Genomic DNA, 23,322 nt, shown 5'->3' with positions numbered 1-23,322 from the left:
CCGGGACTGGCCTGAGCCGCCGCAGGTAATGCGGTCTCCGGACCTAGGGCCCCAGTGTCGGACGCGGTGCCGGGCGGGGGCGGCCGCTTCTTTAAGGGGATGGGCCCAGGCCCAGTGGAAAGCGCTGGGGAGGGCGTCCTCGGACCCCAGCTGGGCCACTTGGACGGCAAGGAGCCAGTCTATTCTCTCCCGACCCTGGCTCCTGTCCCCTATCGCTGCCACGCGGGGTTGGGACTGGGGGATGGGACTGGCAGGGGCGGATGTAGGACGTCCCCGTCCATGCGAAGTTTACCCCCATTGAGCTCTGGGCTTTGAGAACAGCCGTCAGTGGCTAGGCTGAAGGTTGGGTTTATGCATTCATCTCTCAGAAATCTCATCCATTTTCTTTCTTCATTCGCTCCTCCCTCACGTCTACTCTATGCCAGGCCCATTGGTAGGTTCTCTGAATGAATCCAGCAGGCCCAGCTCTCTTGGAATTTAGTCGAGTGGAATTTAGTCTAGAATCTGGTCTAGAGACTGTTAAATGGATAATTACCTTCAAGGTGATCCCTGCAATGATGGTGGCTTAATAGATGTCTTCAAAGGGAGAAGGAAGTAACGGGGATGTAAGTGGAAAGCAACAAATCAGGAAAGTAGGTTCTACTGAGGAGGGGACATTTGAACAGGGTTTTGGAGGTTGACTAGGAGTTTGCTAGTTGACAGGAAGGGAAAGGACTTTTCAGGTAGGAGAAACAGCACAGGATGCAAGTTATGAAATGGCCTGCCACGTTAAAGGAGCAACAAATGTAGCAAGAACAGCTCAATACAGCAAGAAATTGTGGAGGTGGTTCCTGAAAAGAATGTTGAGACCAGAAGGCTTTGAATGCCATGCTGAGGCCAGGATTTATCCTAGAGTTCAGTATTTCTTAAACTTTTAAAATATTTTATCTTTTGATAAACATAAACATCTTATGACCTCTGAAAATTTATTTTGATATTATATGCCCCTTCCCATGAAAATCACAGACATAAGAAAACTTTGGCTAAAAAGCTTCTGTAATTGTGTTAAGAAAGCTGTGTTACATTTGCCTCCCAAATATGTTTATATCAAAAGGTTGGTAATGCTTATTCAAATTAATCAGTCCCTAGAAATTGGTACATCAGCAGGAGAGGTTTTAAAGAGGAGAGTGACTTCATTTCTTCTGTGTTTCAGGTAAAAGATAATCGTGAATGTCTATAAACTGCCTTTCTTTCTCATGCATAGGACACCATGAAGCAGCTGCCAGTCTTGGAGCCTGGAGACAAGCCCAGGAAAGCAACATGGTCTGTAAGGAGGGATTCAGACAGAGAAAAACATGAGTTTTTGTTTCATTTATAAGTAGTTTACTAACATATTTGATCATAAATGAAAAAGAGTAGAGATGAAACTGTCTGCGGTTTCTGGTAATTAGACTCAAACTGTCTGAGAAGGTCTTCAGAGGAAAGATAGTGGGACAATAATGATCACAGAGCAGATGTTGATTTTATTAAAATCCATTTACCAGGAAGTGTAAGGCACTGACCATCTGGCATTCTCAGCTCCAACGCTGTGTCTTCCCCCACGCTCTGACTCATTTTTAAGATTTTCAGGGAATTGGATTTGAATTAAACTGGCTTCCCTGTCTCTTGGCTGCTTGCTCAACCAACCCTTCATTCAGCAACTAACACCGGCCTGACAGGGGCAGCTGCTGTGTGGGTGCTGCAGGTACAAAGGTGAATCGTCTCAGTGCTCAGTGTAGTGGGGGCTACACACTAAGCAGGTGATGCTTATGCAGTGTGATCAGTGCTGAAGCAGGGCTCACAGAAGGCTGTAGAGAGGAAGCTCTGCTTCTGCAGGACCTCAGAGGAGAGTCTCTGTTCTGGCCTTCCTGCGTCCACTCTTGCTCTCTGCCCAACAGAAATCTGATCACGACATTCTCTTGTTTAAAACCTTTTGTGGGGCCGGCCCTATGGCTTAGCGGTTAAGTGCACACGCTCTGCTACTGGCGGCCCGGGTTTGGATCCCGGGCGCACACTGACCCACCGCTTCTCCGGCCATGCTGAGGCGGCATCCCACATATAGCAACTAGGAGGATGTGCAATTATGACATATAACTATCTACTGGGGCTTTAGGGGAAAAAAGGAGGAGAATTGGCAATAGATGTTAGCTCAGAGCCGGTCTTTCTCAGCAAAAAGAGGAGGATTAGCATGGATGTTAGCTCAGGGCTGATCTTCCTCAAAAAAAAAAAAAAAAAGAAAAAAACCTTTTGTGCCTCTCTGTTGGTCTTAGGATACAAACCAGAATCCTTAAAATGGCGCACTGAGCCCTGCATGATCTGTCCCTGCCTGTCTTTCCAACCTCAAATCCCCTTCTCATCCTTTGTTCTCTTTCTCTTCCTTGCATGCCTTGCACTGTCCCACTCAAGAACTGTATATGCTGGTCCCTCTACCTGGAGCAATTTTGCCCTCTCTCCATATTTTATCCCTCTCTGCCCAGCTAACTTCTACTCATACTTCAGATCTCAGTTCAAATGGAAGCCTTTTCTGACCATCCTCCCTCCCCCATCTCTCCCCACAGGGTTAGATCCCCTTATGATATGTTCTCCTATTATGTATCTTGTGTATATCCCATACTCCTTTATAGCACAATTGAAATGAAATAGATATTTGTGAAATTATCAGTTTCATGTTTCTCTTCCCAACTAGTCTGTCAGGGCTATGAAGGCAGGGACTTTTTTTGTCTTATTCCCCATGTATCTGGATGGCTCTGTGCTCTTGGGTAAGTTATTTAACCCTTCTAAGCCTTGGGTCCTCAGTTGTAAGGCTCAGATGATGACAATAGTACTGTCCTCAAAGGGGTTTTGTGAAGATTAAGTGAAACGAGGGTTGTAATGAAGTTAGCAGCATGCATGGTACATTGTGAGTAATTATTCAGGTGGTGATGGGATATGTGAATCTGGACATCAGAAGAGAGATCTGGAAAGAAATAGAGATTTGGAAATCACTGATGAATATATTGATGGATGGTAATTGAAGCCATCAGTACAGATAAAATTGATCAGGTAAGCAGATGTAGACTAAGGAGAAGAGGAGAGAATCTGAGGATACTGAGGGTTAGGAGAAGGCTAGCAGAAAAGGAGTCAGAGAAGGGAATGGAAAGAGCGGCCAAAACGTCAGTAGAGAACCAGAAGGAAGGGATGTGGGGAAGTCAGGTAAGGAAAAAGGTGCAAGGAGGAGGGAGGAGTCAGGAGCACCAAATGCCAGAGAGGTCCAATAAGACAGGGTCTGAAAAACAGCCATGGAATTTTCTCTTCTAACCAGGAAGCTTGAAGTATGTTTCTCAGTCAGCATTCAGAACAACTTTAGAGAGTGGAATAAATGGATCTTGTATTTGATTTTTCAAAGTCCTAGCTTTGGCTTCCATCAGGTCGAGCTTTGTGAGTGATCTGGAAACGCTCTTAAAATCAATAAGTTCTGGAGACTGGTACTTGACAGAGGGAAGCATCCCTGGATAGTGGCAAGAGCGTTGGGGCTGTAGGTTCCCGTGTGATTGCACATAAAGCTCCAGCCGCCATTTACTGCATCCTTCCCTGCCCTGTTACAAGACTTCATCTCACTCTTCACAGGTAGGAACTATTGCAGTCCCCGCTTTACAAATGAGGAAGGTAAGGTTCAGAAAGGTTAAGTGACTTCCAAAAGGTCACACATCTAGAAAGCACCTGAACTGGAACTTGAACCAGGTCTGTCTGAATTCACAAACCATGCTCATAACTACCATCCTGTGCCAGGACACACCATCAAACGTTTCTGGGTGTCCGTTTCCCTATCTACCCAATGGGGACAATTACTAGCCCAGTGCATCCCCACTAGGTTAATGGGAGATGAAAGTAGTGACAGAATTGGAAAGTCAAAGGTTGTGTGCAAATGGAAGGTACTGTTATTAATCAGGGAAATGTTGCTTTGCTGGATACAATTTAAAGTGTCTATGTATGTATAAGACCCTTCATTCTGGTGACAATTTCTTGAAGACTGGAAAGAAGACACTGCTGCATTTATTCTCTGCTTCAGCCTCCTGAATACATCCTCCCTTTGGCAGGTACACCTTGACCCCCCCTGGAGACAGCCCCTGTGCTCGGGTTGGCCACAGCTGCTCGTATTTACCCCCAATTGGTGACGCCAAGAGAGGGAAGGTCTTCATTGTCGGGGGAGCAAATCCAAACAGGAGCTTCTCCGATGTGCATACCATGGATCTGGGTAAGACCAGCAGCTGCGGAACACGTGCCCTGTGGCCAGAGCAGGGCTTTGTGCGGCCAGCCTTGACCAGAGCATTGCTAAGAACACCAGTTCACACCAGACACAGGGTTTTCCTCTAAGAACATGAATGTCACTGAAAGGTCCCTAAGGTCTCAGCAGACCCTTGGAACACATCCGCCCAACCAATACCTCTTGTTTTTGGGGGGAAGAGTTTATATGGAGTCCTGGACATCCAGCCATTCATTCATCAGCTATTCCTCTGGGAGACATTGATGACTTCACCTCCTCTGCCATCCACATATCCAGTGAATCACCAAGTCCTAATAGCTCTATCTTCATCCATGTCTGTCCGTTTCCACTACTTCTACTGTAGTCCAAGCATTACTATCTCTCAACTGGATATTACAACAGCCTCCTCTATGTTTCCCTGCTTCCAAGTTTACCGCCCTGTACAGTGCATCATTCATACCCAGCCAGAGAATATTGTCTAAAATACAAATCTGACCACATTACTCCGGCATTTGAGGCCTTTCCCAACTTCATTTCTTGGCTCTCCCAAACCCACGTATGCTACACTGAGTATCCTTCAGTTCCTTGAACACATCTTGAACTCTGGTCTCTAAGCCTTGGCACATATTGTTCCCTCTACTTGGAAGGCTCTTCCCTTTCCTTATCATCTAGGTTTCAGATTCCAGATTAAGTGTCACTTCCATCAGGAAGCTTTCCCTGATCATTTGAACTAGTTTAGGCACTACCACTCTTCTGTTTTTCTTCTCTACTCTTGTGTCTCCTCTCAACGCTAGTCTCAATACTTCACTTCTGGCCACCAACTGTGGGAGGGTTTTTCCCCACCCCAAGCAATTCTGCAACACCAGCTGGGTGTCCTACAACTCAATTCAGTTCTGAGAAGATCTACCTGGAGTTAGGATCAGATCCCACAGGTTAAGGGCTCAGTCCCACAAGCCCCCCACCCCACTTCAGACACCAATCACAAGTCCAGGCTGTTACCTGTGCTTCTGACCTGCCAACTATAAATCGGAGGTTCCCATGACCCCCTCCTCAGGTTCCATTAATTTGCTAGAGTGGCTCACAGAACTCAGGAAAACAGTTTACTTACTAGATCATCTGTTTATTATAAAAGAATGTAACTCAGGAAAAGCCAGATGGAAGAGATGCATAGGGCAAGGTATGGGGAAGGGGCACAGAGCTTCCATGCCCTTTCCAGGTGCACCACCCTTCCAGCACCTTCCTGTGTATACCAACCTGGAAGCTCTTCAAACTCCTCCTTTTGAGTTTTTATGGAGGTTCCTTTACATACACATAATTGATGAAATGATTGGCCATTGGTGATTGATTCAATCTGCAGCCCCCTCTTCCCTCCCCAGAGATGGGGGGGTTGGGGGCTGGGGTTGACAGTTCCAACCCTCAAATCTTGTGGTTGGTTCACCTGGCAACCAGCTCTTATTCTTAGGGAATTTCCAAAAGTCACCTTATTAACATAAACTCAGGTGTGATTGATGGGCTTGTTACAAAAGACACTTATCAATCTTCTCTCTTAGGAAATTCCAAGGCTTTTATTAGGAGCTCTGTGCCTGAAACTGATGAAGGCCAAATATACATTTCTTAATATAAATCACAATGTCACAGCCACCCTCTATATTTCCATAGTATCCTGTACTTTCCCATCCTTTTCCCCCTTCACAGCCCTTATCACATGTGATTGTTTCTTGTCTGTCATCCCCACAAGAGTATAAACTCCTTGGAAACAAGGAACATGGTTATATTGCTCATCATTGTATCCGCAGCCACCACCACAGCACCTGGTACAGAGTAGGTGCTTTATGAGTATTTGGATGGATGAATGAATGAATGAATGAATGGATGAACCAACAGTGACAACTATGTACTGTACACAATGGCAGAAGAAAACTGGTGACGCACATACGTGTTTTGTTTGGTCTGTGTAACATTGCTGTTAGTGTTTTTTTGTGTGTGAGAAAGATCAGCCCTGTGCTAACATCTGCTAGTCCTCCTCTTTTTCCTGAGGAAGACTGGCCCTGAGCTAACATCCCTGCTGATCTTCCTCCACTATATATGGGACGCCGCCACAGCATGGCCTGACAAGCGGTTCATTGGTGCGCGCCTGGGATCTGAACCCAGGCCACCAGCAGCAGAGCGTGTGAACTTAACCGCTATGCCACGGGGCTGGCCCCTGCTGTTATTGTTTTAAGCTAAGTTGTTCACCAACCAAATGTACAGGAGTCTACATACAAAAATCGAAATGATTTGGGGGCCAGCCCGGTGGTGCAGCGGTTAAGTGCGCGTGCTCTGCTGCAGCGGCCCAGGGTTCGCAGGTTCGGATCCCGGGCGCACACCGATGCACTGCTTGTCAGGCCATGCTGTGGCGGAGTCCCATATAAAGTGGAGGAGGATGGGCACAGATGTTAGCCCAGGGCCAATCTTCCTCAGCAAAAAGGATGATGGGCATCGGACGTTAGCTCAGGGCTGATCTTCCTCACCAAAAAAAAAAAAAAAAAATTGAAATGATTTGGCTTCTCTTGATAATTTTGGAAGATCTGACATCAAGAGGCCTATATGTCTACATGGCAACAGTTGTTTGAAGCCGAGCCTCCCTGTATTAATGGGGCTCTCATGCTCCAATTTGCCGCATTCCCTCCACTCCTGTGTAGACATTTGAATTTCTACACCCTGCAGTGGGAAATCAAAGGTAAATGAAATCTGTTCCACCCCTCAAGAAGCTCACTGTCTAGCTCAGTTACATCTTTGTTGTGACCTGTTACTAGCTTTGTGACTCTGGCTAACGCATTTAAACCATCTGGGCTTTGGTGTCCTATAAAATGGGGATAACTTGCTTCACTTGCCAGTTGTAATGCTCTAACAAGATATTGCCTATGAAGGTCTTATGGAAGTGGCTCACTAACTAAAATAACTAAAAGGTTAGGTATTATTATTCTGTGACCTTGTTTTAGCAAGAAATCATTTAGTTGCAGGTAACAGAAACTGTCTTAAACCAGCAAAAAAAAAAAGGAAGAATCCAAGGGCAGGAAATACAGCCTGGCCTCAGGAGAGAGTGGTAGCAGGAATTGGAAAGCTGTCAAAAACCATCTACTACCTCCCTCACTTTCTCTGGGAAGATCTGCTTCTTTATGTGGATGTTTCATTCTTCTCCATACTTTGGCTTTCTCTGCTTCTCCCCACATGGCAGAAGAGGGCCACTCAAATCCGGAAACCTGTTTGAATTCCAGATTTTGGGGAGGGAGGATCTGATTGGCCCATTTTGGGTCAAGTGTCTACCTTTGACCCAATCAGCTAGGGCTAGAACGTCAAGGTGTTGCAGTACAAACAAGTCCTCTGGGATCAACCCCTGGGGTTGGGAGAGTGGGGACAGTTTCTGTAGAAGATTTATGGACTAGGCAGGCGGCCCCTAAGTGCCTGCTATAGAGCTCTCTGGAGGCTGACTACATTCCATTCAAGTGATCTGATGGGTTTTGACCCTCTTTTCTTCACTACCCTGCCCTATGTCTGTCAATATCAGCAGTTGGCAGCGATCCAGGAACTGGGTGAAATGTTTTCTAGGAACACACCAGTGGGATTTGGCCACCTCAGAGGGCCTCTTGCCTCGGTATGAGCATGCCAGCTTCGTTCCCTCCTGCACACCTCACAGCATCTGGGTGTTTGGAGGTGCCGACCAGTCAGGAAACCGCAATTGCCTACAAGTTCTGAATCCTGGTAAGTAGCCAAAGGTTATTTTATTTACCAAAATAAATAAATAAATCCAATTCCAATTCCTGTACCAAAACCCATTTGGATTGTACTGAATAATCTAACTTTGCTGACCTCATAGAAAATAGGAATTTTAACTTCTAGCAGAATCTGAAAATAACAGAATTATGTTTTGTTCTCCTGGTAACATGTACAATGATCAACTTCTCAAAAGCCAAAGCTAGAAGAGACTTCAGAGAACAGCTATGCCAAGTGGGCAGGTCCAGTGAGGGGAAGTGACTTTCCTAAAGTCACCAGGGAGTCAGTGATGGAGCCAGGCTAGAACGCAAGTCACGTAGATCAGGGGGTCTCAAATGGGGGCGATTGTGCCCCCAGAGGGGACATTTGTTCATGTCTGGAAACATTTTTAGTTATCATAACTCGGAGCCGGGAGGTTGCTACTGATATCTAGTGGGTAGAGGCTGGAGATGCTGCTACACATCCGGTAATGCACCAGACAGCCCCCACAATTATCTGGTCTAAAATGTCAATAGTGCCAAAGTTCAGAAACCCTGACCTAGATCCTCCTAGTATGTTTCTTGTAGCCAAAAAGTGCAAAGTTCCTAGCTTTCACTGGCAGCTTTATCACAGAGGAAGCACTTTGGGAACATCACTACTGAGAGGATTCTGCTGAACCACACCTGGGAGGTGGACTTGTCTTTTTGTCAGTTAAAAAAGTTGTTTTGTTTTTTTGTTTTTCTCTTTTTAAATATAATTTATATTCATTGTAAAATACTTGAAAAGTGTGAATAAGTGGATAAAAGCCATCCACAATCCTATGACAGTGAGGCCATTATAACATTTCTGTGTACTTCCTTTCTGTCTTTTCTCTGCATTTTTATAAGCCTGAGATCATACTGTTTCACCACTAAACTATTCTGCCTTTTTCCTTTTAATTTCATAATTACTGCAGAAATGGTTTCCTATTAACAATGCTTTGTTAACATCATTTTTAATGGCTGCATAATACTCCATTTTATGACCATAATTTAGGTTGTTTTCAGATTTTTGGGATTGTAAATAACAGAGCAGTGACAATTTGTTCAGAAGTCATTGACTGTATTTCAAATTATTTTCTTAGAATTCATGCCCAGAAATAAAAAGACTATAAGTAAAGCACTGTGAACCTTAAGGCTTTTGATACATGCTACCCTGTTGCTCTCCAGAAAGATTTTTCCAACTTATCGTCTCTCCAGCTGTGCTTAATAATTCTTGTTTCACTCCTGACTGGCATTGAATTTATCATTTTATAATTTTTATAATTTTTATTTATTTATTTATTTTTCCCCCAAAGCCCCAGTAGATAGTTGTATGTCATAGTTGCACATCCTTCTAGTTGCTGTATGTGGGACGCAGCCTCAGCATGGCCGGAGAAGCGGTGCTTTGGTGCGCGCCTGGGATCCAAACCCGGGCCGCCAGCAGCGGAGCGCGCGCACTTAACCACTAAGCCACGGGGCCGGCCTGAATTTATCATTTTATTTTATTTTATTTTATTTTATTTTTTTTTTTCCCCCCAAAGCCCCAGTAGATAGTTGTATGTCATAGCTGCACATCCTTCTAGTTGCTGTATGTGGGACTCGGCCTCAGGATGGACGGAGAAGTGGTGCCTCGATGCACACCCGGGATCCGAACCCGGGCCACCAGCATCGCAGCGCGCGCACTTAACCACCAAGCCACAGGGCCGGCCCTGAATTTATCATTTTAAACACTGCTAATTTGATGGGCAAAAAAACCCTTTTATTAATTGTTTAAATATGCATTTTGTTAATTTCTAGTAACCTGGACTTTTTTCACATGACAGTCAACTCTTGCCCAGTTCCCCTTATCAACAGTATATTTATTTGCACAACAGTTGGTCTTCTCTGTCACTTTGGGATAATAATAGTTCCTACCTTGTTAAGTTTGGCAAGGATTTGAATTAACTCAATATCTGGTACATAGTTAATGCTCAATAATTGTTTTAGTGGTTGACATAGCTGTGATTTGGCAGATGGAACACTGACATCTATAAAACTCATGCTTCATTCTAAAAACTAAGAAGCTTCTACACACTTACTCAGGAGGTGAAATTTTATTCTCAAGTCAGAAGAGTGGAAAATACATAGATCTTGGTGTTACTGAAACAGAATTTGAATCCCAACTAGCCATTTACTAGCCATGTCACCTTAACTGAGTGACTTCATCTGTCTCTGCTTCAATTCCCTTATCTGTAAAATGGGGAAACTAATATTTCTTTGGTACTTACTTTTAGTAGGGACTATTATTAATACTACTGAAACAGTAATAACATTGTCTACTTTCTTTTAACGACCACGTATCCTGGGAATTTGGCACATTCAGTCTCTGGCATCTCGTAGGAATGAATTTAGCAGATGTTAGGCTCCTCTGAATGGGCATGGGCAGAGAAGTCTGCAAAGTGGAAGAGGGTTCAGAGAGGGTGTTTGAAGGCCTCCAGAAACAAATTGACCTCATTCTTAATTGCACTTGTGGCTTTTCAATCTTGGAGATTTGGGTGTATCTGGGCAAATTCTAAGTATCACCCTCTACCCCTCCTTGACTTTGGTGGCATGAAATCCCTGCCTAGACCTATGCTCTCCCCCTTGGGGATTGGGATTTGAAAGGTGACCCTGCCCAGCCCCAGAGTCAAGGTCAGAGGGCCCTCAGCATGGGTGTTCAGATGCCCGCCTTTTCTTTGGACCAGAAACCAGGACCTGGGCCACGCCAGAGGTGACCAGCCCCCCACCGTCCCCGAGAACATTCCACACATCAGCAGCAGCCATTGGAAACCAGCTGTATGTCTTTGGAGGTGGAGAGAGAGGTGCCCAGCCCGTACAGGATGTGAAGCTGCATGTGTTTGACGCAAGTATGGACTGGTGGGCACCTCAGGGCTGCCATTTACCTGGTCAGGGCCACCCCGGCCTGCAGCTTACCTCATGTAAGAAGCAGAGGTTAGAAAATGATACCCTGGCTGAGTGCGTCACTTCTAGACGTCTTCAGTACATCCCTTAGCTGATATCTTCTTCCCACACAAAATTGCATTTTAAAAGGTATAAATGACAATTTAAGAATTTGAACAGTATAGTTTATAACATAAAAAAGTAAAAGTTTCCCATTTAGCCTTTTCTTCCCACTCCCCAGACAGAGGTAAAGACTGTTAGCAGTTCCTAATGTCTGCTTCCAGACTTTCCTATGCATTTGTAAATCATGCATACATGTGTATATGAACATGTATGAATTTTCTATGAATTTTGAAATTATATGAAAACTTAAAAAGTTCACATGGAATCAAATTATAAATACTGGTCTGCAGCTTACTTTTGCGGGGGTAAGGGTAGATCTCAGTAGTTGAAAGCAGGAACTTTGAAGCCACATGACCTGGACTCAGGACCAGATCTGACGTATACTTTCTGTATTACCTTAGACTAGTTACTTAATCTCTCTAGGCCTTAGTTTGCTGATCTGTAAAATAGAAATAGTAGTAGTGCCTACCACGGAGTTGGAAAGATTAAATGAGATAATGTGATATAGTGCATAGTACAGTGTCTGGCACATAGGAAGCTCCTAATGAATATTTATATTTTTTTTTATTCGAAACCAGACTTTTGGTGGTGAACATGATGCAGTCTATACAGAAGCCGAAATATAATGATGTACACCTGAAATTTACACAATGTTATAAACCAATGTAACCTCAATAAAAATAAAATAAAATAAAAATAAAAAAATACCAGATCCCACTACAGATCAACTGAATCAGAAACTGCATTTTAACAAGATCCTCAAGTGATTTCTATACACGTTAAAGCTCGAGAAGCACAATCAAGTATGAAATTGAGAAAACTAATAATCTAAATAAATAAATATATACAACACTCTGGAGGTTTTTTAAAAAATTATTTTATTGAGGTCACATTGGTTTATAACAGTGTGTAAATTTCAGGTGTACATCATCATATTCCAGCTTCTATATAGACTGCATCGTGTTCACCACCAATAGTCTAGTTTCCATCCATCACCATACACGTGTGCCCCCTTACCCCTTTCGCTCCTCCCCCTTCCCCTCTGGTAACCACCAATCTGTTCTCGTTATCTATGTGTTTGTTTATCTTGCAACACTATGGAGTTAAAAAAAATTATTTATGCATTTAATCACACATCATGGATGTCTTTCTAAGTCAGTACCAATTTCCTTGCAAAGCGTATCCTGTGGGTATCCCTTATTCAGTCAGTCATTTTCCAACTGATTGACTTTTTGCGGGCAGTGTTACGGTGAACGTATACATTAATTTTTGTACACGTTACAAACATTTATATGGAATAGATGTTGAGAAGTGGAATTACTGGGTCAAAATGGTATGAATATTTAAAATTTGAGACCTCTTGCCAAATTGTTGTCTAAGGACCATTTATTTACATTTCTTCCTCTTACTAGTGGGCATTTATGAATCACACTTCACAAGTAGCATCTGACAAAAATAATTTTCATGTGTGTTTTTCAGGAAAGATGTAGCCTTTTTTGAGAAAATGCAATAAGAAAAATGTCAAACTTACAAAGTAAAATTGGAAGAATTAAGACACATCACAGTATGACTTTTCTTGTTCCAGAAGGAATGGGCTTTGTGATTCTTTTAAAGCAGTTTTTAAAATTTTACATAATATTGGTTTTGAATATTTAAGACTCTAAGGAAGAAGAAAAAATATATATGTATGGATATGTATGTATACTATATGTATATATAAAATACTGTCCCCCCCAAATTAACATCTTAGTGAATTTCCCGTCTTTTTTTTAGATAGCAGAAATAATTCTATATGTAATATTTGTATCCTGTATTTTTCACTTAAGCATTTCACCTGTAATCACAAAGTCTTTGGTGCTTAGTAAATGCATAGTATTCTTTCATGACCAGCCATAACTCAACCCTTTACCCATTGATGGACTTAACACTATTTCCAATTCTTCTGTATTACAAACAATGCTGTGATGAACATATTTGTGCATAAACCTTTTCAGATTGTTTCAAATTCTATTCCTGGGAATACTGGGGGCTCCTTGAACAACATGCAGGCATGCCACAAATGGTAATTCAAAGATAAATTGTTTGGCAGGCCTTTGTCTCAGATCATCTTTGCAGCACTCCTCTAAGACTTTTCTGGTATGTCGAAATGATTAATGAATTTTCCAGAATTCTATACATGTATAACTTTGAAGATATGAAGGTGAAACACATCTGCACTGTTAGGATCATAACCATATTGATAACCCTCATGTACTGAGTACTTTCTCTGCTTGTGCTTTATGTATATTATCTCATTTAATCCATATTTCAACCCTGAGAAGTAGGTATTGTCAGGTATTGTCTTTATCCCCATTTTACAGCTGTAGAAACTGAGGCTTAGAGAATTAACTGACGCAAGGCCACACGTTTCACCTGTGTGGTGAAATCAGCTGAAATAACCTGGTTTTAACACCAAATCCCATGTTTTAACCATTATCCCACACTGCCACTTCAGAGAGCCCTGCTTACTTTTAAAATAGTCTATTCCCCACCCCCATCCCCCCACCAACTCTTCCGGCAAATCACCTAAGGATGTTGTCTTGAGAAAAGAAGACTTTGAAGGGCTGTCACAGAAGAAGCAGACTCATTCTTTTTAACTCTGGGGAAGTTCTAGATTGAAGCCTACAGGAGGTCTTTTTTAATTCAAAGCAAGGAATGGTTTCCTAATGCCCAGCAGAGGGGGCAGGCATGTTAGGTAATGAATTCTCCAGCCCTGGAAGTGTCCAAGCAGAGGCTATACAGGCTGTAGAGGGAGGGAGGCCTCCACTGGGTTGGCAAGTTGGAGTCACTTTCTGCTTGGAGCAGCTCTGCTTGCTGGGAAGTGAGGCTTGAGTGTATTTCTCATGTTCTTGCCGCGTAGCTTTGTCATGTGATGTCAATGAATTTACTTTTCTAGACACTCTGACCTGGTCACAGCCAGAGACACTTGGAAAACCTCCATCCCCCAGGCATGGTCATGTGATGGTGGCAGTAGGGACAAAGCTCTTCATCCATGGAGGCTTGGCAGGGGACAAATTTTATGATGATCTCCATTGCATTGATATAAGTAAGTAGGGTGGAGGGCATGAGGGCTTGTCTGCTTAAAATTAAATGTGCTTTGATAAAATATAGACTTGCTCTTAGGCGTGGGTAACTTGATCAGACAGCAGAATCTTCACTAGATTCTGTCAAATGCGGCCTGAATAATAATAAATAACAATAAAAACAATCATTTCCTGAGTGTTCGCTGTGTACCCATCCGTTAATTATCTCTTATCCTTCTAACAACTCTGCTCTTTCATTAAAATTCATTATGGTTTGTGTTCCCCAACTGGATTTCTTTCAGGCATTAGCCATTAACCCCATGCCCATGAGGGGCATGGATAACTTCTAGAGTGTGTCTGGAGGTGGGCAACCAGAACCATCATGCTAAAGATTAAAAACACTGGTTAGAGGAAAGTTAGGGAGAACGTGAGAATTGTCTTTAAGTGTCTAAAGGGCTGACATTCCCTCGAGAGCCTGGACTCATTCTGGGTCATTCTTTCAGCCTGTGAGCTCCTTTAGGGCAAGGATTTTGTCTCTTTTGTTCCCCAGTGTAATTTCCAGCATTTAGCACAGTGTCTGGCAGATCGAGAGTGATGAGTGGATATCTGTTGATGAGTAGACAGGTGAACAAATGAACATGTCCTGAGTTGCTCCAGACTACAAGAATTGGAACAGTGGGCAGAAGGCATAAGAACTGCAGTGCAGTGTATCGGCCTACCCTGCCAAACAATGAGTTCTCTGGCTTGGTGACATCTGAAGCCAGGTGACACTGAGTGGGATTCCTGCATTGGCTAGGACATTTGGCTGGATGGTGATTCTCCCTTCCAACACTGAGATGCTGGAACCCTGCCTTGAACTGACAGATGGAAAATATCTTCACGGAAGCATTCCTTGCAGGCAGTCAAATGGGGTTTTAATGCTTATTTTTAAAAAGAAAGTCATTTTCTCTTGTGCTGAGCAACTACTTCCTGGCGACTTTTCCTCCTTTCTTGCCCAGGTAGTTCTCTCAACCTAAAATCCAGTGATATCCTTCCTGGCTCACTTAAATGTTTGTTTGAAAAGATGCAAATATCCCTGCAAAAATACTTAGGGAGTAGGTGCTGAGGCAGCACATTACAGTATAGAGAACACCGGTTTTGGCATCAGACCTAAGTACAATTCTAGCTCTGCCACTGGCTAGCTGTGGGGTCTCCGACAAGTCTCTTTCCCTCTCTAATCCTGTTTCCTCACCTGTAAGAAGGAGGGAGAAGTAATAGCAATTTCATAGGGCTGTGATGAGAATTAAGTAAGCAAGGTATTTAGTGTCTAGCCAGCATTCAAAGTTGCTTTCTGAGGAACCGTTGGTATTTAAAACATGCATACATGCGCGTGCGTGCACACACACACACACAGAAACTCACCTACTTCTGGGCTCCAAAATAGTTAATGGTGATGGTCACCAAAGATAATATTCTTCAGTGTGAAGACCACCGAGATCAGAATCACCTGGGATGCTCGTTAACGCTATAGATTCCTGAGCCCCTCCTTCCCTCACTGGACTACCCAGAGTGTCAAGCACCCCCAAGTAATTTTTATGCACACTAAACCTTGCTGTTACCTCTTAGAGCTCTTAGTGAATGACGCTCAGTGATTGGTTTGCAAACTGCAGGAGTCTGACAGGTAAGTTTGAAACCACAGTCTAGGCCACGTTGTGCTCAAACACTTTCTTTCTCTCGGCAGGTGACATGAAGTGGCAGAAGCTAAGTCCCACTGGGACAGCTCCCACAGGCTGTGCTGCCCACTCAGCTGTGGCTGTGGGGAAACACTTGTATGTCTTCGGAGGGATGACTCCCACAGGAGCACTGGACACCATGTACCAATACCACACAGGTGAGGTGTTCATGGTGGGTCTTAAACAAGTGTCACCATTCTTTGAAAAGTGTCACAGTGCTTTGGTTTTCCAGTTTGGTCCCTCTAAGTCTAAATCCAAAGGGATGAAAACCAAACTTTTAGGGAATGACATCATCAAAGCAGTTAACACTGCCGTTAGATTTTTTCTCCTTTTATTTCCTGTTTCTGTTAGGGCTCAGGTGATACAGCAAATCACTGAGCATTTCTGGACATTTCCTAACAGAGCCTTTTTTTTCCCCCCAACATAGAAAAGCAGCATTGGACCTTGCTTAAATTTGATACTTTTCTACCCGCCGGACGATTGGACCATTCCATGTGTATCATTCCATGGCCAGTGACGTGTACTTCTGAGAAAGAAGATTCAAATTCTGTCACTCTCAACTGTGATGCTGAGAAAGGGGACTCCACTGACAAGACAGTGACCCAAGGCGGTGACTCACACGAGGAGAGTCAGACTGACACACTGCTCTGCTTCGTGTTTGGTGGGATGAATACAGAAGGGGACATCTATGATGACTGCGTTGTGACTGTAGTTGACTAATAAACCCCATATTTGTGATTTTTAAATGTCAAATGAAACCTTAGCTGTTTTATACCTCCAAATTATTTTCTGTACTATATATCCCTCTTGCTCTTATCTACTTTTGGTAGGTGAAGAAATGAACTGGATAGCCCACTGCAAAATCCTCTATTATATAAAGGGTCTTACCAGCAATACAACCTAGGTAAGTGTGATTGGTTGTTACAAAAACTAATCACAAAAATGTTGCGGAATCATAATTGCTAGCTAAGCTGTAGAAATCAGGGAGTGGAATTTATTGGCTGAAGTCTTTTTAATATTCAGTAGCTGCTCCTCAAAAAGAGGTGCAGACTGTTGGCATTTGGGAGAGCCATTGGGGAAAGGGATGAAGACTGGCCCTTGTCTTTTGCAACTACCCCCTAAGCCCACTGCACAGAGCACTGCAGGTCATTTTTAACATTTGTATTGAACTTGGCCTGAAGACCCTCTGTATTACACTCCAGGCCTGTCCAAATGCTTCTGGAGCAATGCAGCAGAGGTCCAGGCCAGAGCAGAACATGCTGTCAGTTTCCAGTTCTGCCACAGTTAGCAAATTAACCTTTCAGCCACATGCCCATCTATAAAGTATTCTTGGGCAGTAGTGGATTTCATGTTAGTATGATCGATCAAGGCCAGGCTCTCTGGTGCTAATTATTCATCTAGACTGTCCCTTTCCTCAGGAAGCCAATCCAATCTTGAACCTGTCTTGACACAAATGACTGCCTTTGATTCCCAATTATTAGTAGGGCTTTATATAGTTTCAAGGTCACCATCCTAGATCCCACTCCAGTACCACTAATAAGAAATCTCAGAGATGGAGATTTTGATACAGCTGAGTTCAAAATTTACCTTTACATCCTAAAATTATGAATTGAATCCAAGTGTGTAAAGTTAACATCAGTGATCCGTCACTTTATCAAGTCTTAAGAGAATCTAAGCAGCTATAAAGCATCATTGGTAATAAAAAGCCAACAGAAAGACAGTTTTAGAGAAGGGGAAATAGGAAATTTCAAGTTATGTCCAAGGAAACTCTAGTTTTGGGCATTGTAAAACGGCCCTTCCTAGGTAAGGATATGGGTGAACCTCCCACCCCTTTCCTTCAATTAGACTGAGGTTAGGCAAGGTCCCTGAAAATATTGAATGAAAATGTTTCCTTACCTCAAAACCCCAAACACCCCCCCACAACAAGTGAGAATCTAACCTTAAAATAAATGATTGACCTAATTAGAACGAAAATTAGACCAGTGTAAATAACAAACATTTATTGGTGTCACTTACGGTAGAAAAAAGTTCCTACACCAGATGCACATGACCCAATTGTTAAATAGAACATTTTTAAGGTGAACACACGCCCTAACCACTTTGTTACCCACTTTTTAAGATAGCCAATTGCTCCTCTCCCCCCACCCCAAGACATGTGAGCAACTGCTAATGAAAAGCAGTAAACAGCCACTTGGGCTATAGCATTTTCAACTCCACTCCGAGGTGAAGATTCCAATTACATTCGAGACTTAAGTTCTCTCAATTTTCTCCTAACGAAAATTCCTGAGTCCAGTATTTACAATATTACAGCACTAGCAGAACAGTGTCTACAACTCATCTTTGTCTGCTGGTTCCTCATCACCAGTTGGGGGAGGGCCTGCACTTCCATAGAGTTTGCTGATAATTGGCTGAACAATTTCTTCTAGTTCCTTCTTTTTAGCTTTGAAATCTTCAATGTCAGCATCTTGGTGACTTTCCAGCCATTCAATCTTTTCCTCTACGGCTTTTTCCATGGTCTCCTTATCTTCAGAGGAAAGTTTACCTCCCAGCTTTTCTTTATCTCCAATCTGATTCTTTAGAGAGTAGGCATAGCTTTCCAATTCATTTCTAGTATCAATGCGCTCTTTGAGCTTTTTGTCTTCCTCAGCAAACTTCTCAGCATCATTAACCATCCTTTCAATTTCTTCAGGTGTCAGGCGATTTTGGTCATTGGTAATTGTGATCTTATTTTTGTTCCCTGTACCTTTGTCTTCAGCTGTCACTCGAAGAATGCCATTCACATCTATCTCAAAGGTGACTTCAATCTGTGGGACCCCACGGGGAGCAGGAGGAATTCCCGTCAGATCAAAAGTTCCCAAGAGGTGATTGTCTTTCGTCAGGGGTCGTTCACCTAGAAGTTACACACAAAAGAACTTGTTAGTTGTTACTGACAAACATTAGTACATCTGGATCCCTACAGTCTGTTAGAGCCAATAGTGTCAAAGGTACTCTATCAAGCTAAAAGTGGGTCAGTATTGGTCTACAAGGGGCAGCAAACTGGACTAACAGTGAGTTAAGTTACTACCAACTCTTAATTGAATTTCATCTACTTCCCAGCATTATGAACCCTTTTCTTGTTGTATTCTAGGAGCCAGCTCAGAAGTTATTTTTAATGGGAAGACTGCTAGATAAGAGGTGGATTTTAGTGCTGACTCTACCAAACTCAACACCTGTCAAATTAGGCAGCTTTATCTGAAAATAGCAGATATTTCTTTCCCTAGTCATGTCAATAGAGCATATTAAGCAAGTCGTGCTCTTCAAACACACACCACATCATTGACAAATGTTAAGTAATTACCTTCATAGACTTTGATTGTAACAGTTGGTTGATTATCAGAAGCTGTAGAAAAGATCTGAGACTTCTTGGTGGGCACCACAGTGTTCCTTGGAATCAGTTTGGTCATGACACCTCCCACAGTTTCAATACCAAGTGTCAGGGGACATACATCAAGCAGAACCAGATCACCTGCAAAGGTAAGTTAATCGAGGTAAGTTCTAATTCAAAAGTCATAGGAGCACTACCAAACAGTCTCCCCATGAACGGTATAACTTTATCTTCTCCATCTTGCCATTTGGTTAGGTTCTATGTAAAATCATTTTAGAAGCAGTGAATTAAATATAGTTGCTAAGGATCTTGACACTGCATCAGGTCTTGTCCTCACTGTACCTTTACTAGCTGTGTGACCTTGTTGTTCATATTCTATTGCCTTTTAAGGCAACAGCTAATTATACTCTTCCCATCAAGCTACTGAAGCACTGTGGAAGATGCTGTGACATTGACCTACCTGTATCTTGGTCACCAGAAAGTACACCAGCCTGGACAGCAGCACCATACGCTACAGCCTCATCTGGGTTTATGCCACGGGATGGCTCCTTGCCATTGAAGAACTCTTTAACCAGTTGCTGAATCTTTGGGATTCGGGTAGAGCCACCAACAAGAACAATTTCATCAATATCAGACTTCTTCAAATCAGAATCTTCTAGCACCTTCTGGACAGGCTTCATGGTAGAACGGAACAGGTCCTAGAATAAGAGACATAATTACCGTGATGATGCCTGATATACCCAGATATTGCCTGGATATCTAAATGCATTTTCCCAAACTCATGAGTTTAACTAGATCTCATTAGCAAAGCAAAAAACAAGGAACATACCATGTTTAGCTCTTCAAATTTGGCACGAGTCAGGGTCTCAGAGAAGTCTTCTCCTTCATAGAAGGACTCAATTTCAATTCTTGCTTGATGTTGAGAAGACAGGGCCCGTTTGGCCTTTTCTACCTCACGCCGGAGTTTCTGCACAGCTCTGTTGTCCTTCCGAACATCTTTGCCAGTCTTCTTTTTGTAGAGCTTGATGAAGTGTTCCATGACACGCTGGTCAAAGTCTTCTCCGCCCAGATGAGTATCTCCATTAGTGGCCACAACTTCGAAGACACCATTATCAATGGTGAGAAGAGACACATCAAAGGTTCCACCACCTAGGTCAAACACCAGGATGTTCTTCTCCCCTTCCCTCTTATCCAGGCCATAAGCAATAGCAGCTGCTGTACTGTTGGGAGAATGAGAGAGAAGGAAAAAAAAGCTTATGTTTAGTTTACATTCCCCCTATTTGGCAAATATGCCATACTTTTGAATTTAACACTTACGGCTCATTGATGATCCTCATAACATTCAATCCAGCGATAGTTCCAGCATCTTTGGTTGCCTGGCGTTGGGCATCATTGAAATAGGCTGGTACAGTAACAACTGCATGGGTAACCTAAAAGGATAACAAAAGGTAATTAAATGTATTTTATCACATGGTTTAACCCTTATTTAAATTACAGTAAAATCATCACTTTAGTTTCTAAACCAGTTTATTTCTAAGATGGGTATAATATATATAATTTTATACCCATGGATTTGTAAGCATTAAGTGATGACACAAGAAAAGTCCCTGATATTTTGTTTGGCCTACAGTAAAGCTTGCAGGTAATTAAAACTGATATACATTGATGTCATTCAGATTCAAATTATTAAAACGATAAAGGCATCTATACAACACAATCATGAACAGTAATAATAAAACGACTTAACATTGTTCTAGAAGTGCTTACCTTCTTTCCCAAATAAGCCTCAGCAGTTTCCTTCATTTTAGTGAGAACCATGGCAGAAATTTCTTCAGGAGCAAATGTTTTTGTTTGCCCACCTCCAATATCAACTTGAATGTATGGTTTAGTTTTCTTTTCAACCACCTATTTTGAAGAATGATTATCATTTTCAGACACAGAAGCAATGACATTTCACACTTTAAAAAGAGGACTGTCTGAGACCCACTTCCACACCCATAGTTTGGTTTACTTTGGTCCCTTGGAGCTGAATATTGACCAGAAATACTTAAGGACTATGGGTGCCTTATAAAGACAAGTCTCTTCAGTTTTAATCAGTCTTTTAATTCTAAACTATTGTGGACACAGTAGTTAGGTGTGAAGTTTCTTTGCCACCTTTACTGTTTTAAATTTTGTAACATACTAAAATCACTAAATAAAAATTATTATATATACCACGTCTGTATCCTTTTATGTTGCTCAACAGTGTTTTTCAGTAACTTCTGAATCCTAAATACTCCCACCACCACCACCCACTCTCTACCCGGGTGAGAAAAACCCGGTCAAACCTTGAAAGGCAAGAACTTGATGTCCTGCTGCACAGACGGGTCGTTCCACGTGCGGCCGATGAGCCGCTTGGCGTCAAAGACCGTGTTCTCAGGGTTGGAGGTGAGCTGGTTCTTGGCTGCATCGCCGATCAGACGCTCCCCTTCCGGGGTGAAGGCCACATACGACGGCGTGATGCGGTTGCCCTGATCGTTGGCGATGATCTCCACGCGGCCGTTCTTGAACACCCCGACGCTGGCAGAAAAACCGAACGGAAAGAATCAGCACCGCGATGCTCACCGCGGCCCAGGAGGCCACGCCCCATTCTCCCCCTTCCACAAACCCCGCTTACCAGGAGTAGGTGGTCCCCAGGTCGATGCCGACCACCGTGCCCACGTCCTCCTTCTTGTCCTCCTCCTCGGCCCGCGCCGCGCCGAGGAGCAGCAGCACCGCAGCCACCAGGGAGAGCTTCATCTTGCCGGCGCCGTCGGCCACTCGGTCAGCAGGCAGGCAGGACGTCGCAGGCAATCCAGCCACAGGCCGCAGCACGGGAGCGCACCGAGGGTACCGACCTGAGGGCGACAGGGCCCGGGGTCAGGAAGAGCAGCGGACACGGCGAAGGGCAGGTCCGGAAAAGCAGGCCGCGGCGCTTACCTCTCACACTCAACTAACTCCCAAGTACCTAGATCTGTGATGTCTCCGCCAGCGTTCGCCGCGCCGTCGCCGACTCCGCTTATATACCCTGCCCCCAGCCCCGTCGTGGAGGCCGCCGATTGGCGAAGGCTATGCTCGTTGGAGGTCGCTGATTGGCCCAGGCCACCAAGCTGGCCGCCACCGATTCGAAGCGGCCTCCTCCGCAACTGACGTCACCGCTACACCTCCCGGGCGGACTCATTGGCTGCTGGCTGCTCCCAACATTCACCAATGGGAGGCAACATCCGCCCCGTGTGCTGGCCCCATTGGACCAGCAGCTGCCTGTCCCTGGTGCGACCTCTCACCCCGAGGCCGTTTCCGCCGGGAACCGCTATGGTCCCTCCTCCACCCTAGGCCCCGGGGGACTGGAGCTGGGCCGGCGTGGGTGATTCCCCTGAGGCGGTGGGACTTGAGTCTGCTTCTCTACTGCCCGTCCGCCCCTCGTCTGTCCTTCATCCCGAAGCGGGAAGGGGCTCTTCCTCCTTGCGGCCTCCATCCTGTCCTAGGCAGGCAGGTCTCAGCGTAGACGCTGTGATCACCTCAACAAATTTCTCTGCCCTTCATAGACACTGCCGGTACTAGGGTGTCCGAGCCTCAGGGCCTTTTGTGTCTCCGGACCGCGGCCCTCGAGCTGGGGCCTGGTCTGGGCACTGCCCGGCCGCGAATCGTGGCTTCTTCTAGCCATTTCTGTCGCCCCTTCACGCCTTGCCCAGCTATCTTTGTCTGTACCAGGCCTCTCCGGGTGACCCTGCCCCACGGTAAGTCACAGGACAGGCCTGGCTAGAGTAATTGCCTCATAGTCTTAGGTCCCCTCCCCACTGTGGCAGCCCTCTCCTGAAGACCTTCCTAATGCCATCGCTCCCACCTTAGGATGTATCATTTTTCTGGGTTGCCACCTCTTGCCTTCCCCTCCCCTGCCCGTCGGTTCCTTTTGTGGCTCAAATTATCCTTTATAAGGCCTTCCTCATCCTTTATTCTTGATACGTTTCTACTTTCACTCTCCTGGGAAAGGTCTGATTGTGCTCAAACGCATTTGATAGACAAAAACTTGATAATGCCTTACTCTGGTATAAAAGCCTGCAGCAAAAAATAATAGGGGCTACGATTTACTTTAGGCTTACTATGTGCCAAA

At 44.0% G+C, this 23,322-nt stretch overlaps 2 protein-coding genes across 3 annotated transcripts; one reads left to right on the top strand and one right to left on the bottom strand.

Moving 5' to 3' along the window:
* Positions 1–20,089, top strand: RABEPK (Rab9 effector protein with kelch motifs). Of its 2 annotated transcripts, none has more exons than XM_004423448.3 (8): positions 1–25; positions 1,244–1,302; positions 4,095–4,252; positions 7,850–8,002; positions 10,737–10,898; positions 13,991–14,140; positions 15,838–15,987; positions 16,257–20,089. In XM_004423448.3, the coding sequence occupies exons 2-8, from the start codon at positions 1,250–1,252 to the stop codon at positions 16,547–16,549; spliced, it is 1,119 nt and encodes a 372-aa protein (XP_004423505.1). In that variant the 5' UTR covers positions 1–25; positions 1,244–1,249; the 3' UTR covers positions 16,550–20,089. The 2 variants fall into 2 exon arrangements, with proteins under 2 accessions (XP_004423505.1, XP_087275219.1); XM_087419093.1 differs by lacking the exon at positions 1–25 and adding an exon at positions 98–433.
* Positions 17,815–22,249, bottom strand: HSPA5 (heat shock protein family A (Hsp70) member 5). Its single transcript, XM_014782142.2, has 9 exons — positions 22,152–22,249; positions 21,850–22,069; positions 21,521–21,752; positions 20,961–21,098; positions 20,511–20,623; positions 20,023–20,413; positions 19,654–19,891; positions 19,167–19,334; positions 17,815–18,719 (listed from the first exon to the last, which is right to left on the bottom strand). Exons 2-9 carry the CDS (start codon positions 21,969–21,971, stop codon positions 18,157–18,159), a joined length of 1,965 nt encoding a protein of 654 aa, XP_014637628.1. The 5' UTR covers positions 21,972–22,069; positions 22,152–22,249; the 3' UTR covers positions 17,815–18,156.
* Between the last annotated feature and the right edge of the window lie 1,073 nt (positions 22,250–23,322).

This window comes from Ceratotherium simum, chromosome 29 (assembly GCF_057802395.1).
Source record: "Ceratotherium simum simum isolate JZ-2026a chromosome 29, ASM5780239v1, whole genome shotgun sequence".
Classification (NCBI taxonomy): Eukaryota; Metazoa; Chordata; class Mammalia; order Perissodactyla; family Rhinocerotidae; genus Ceratotherium; species Ceratotherium simum.
This window is presented reverse-complemented; position numbering and strand designations above follow the sequence as displayed.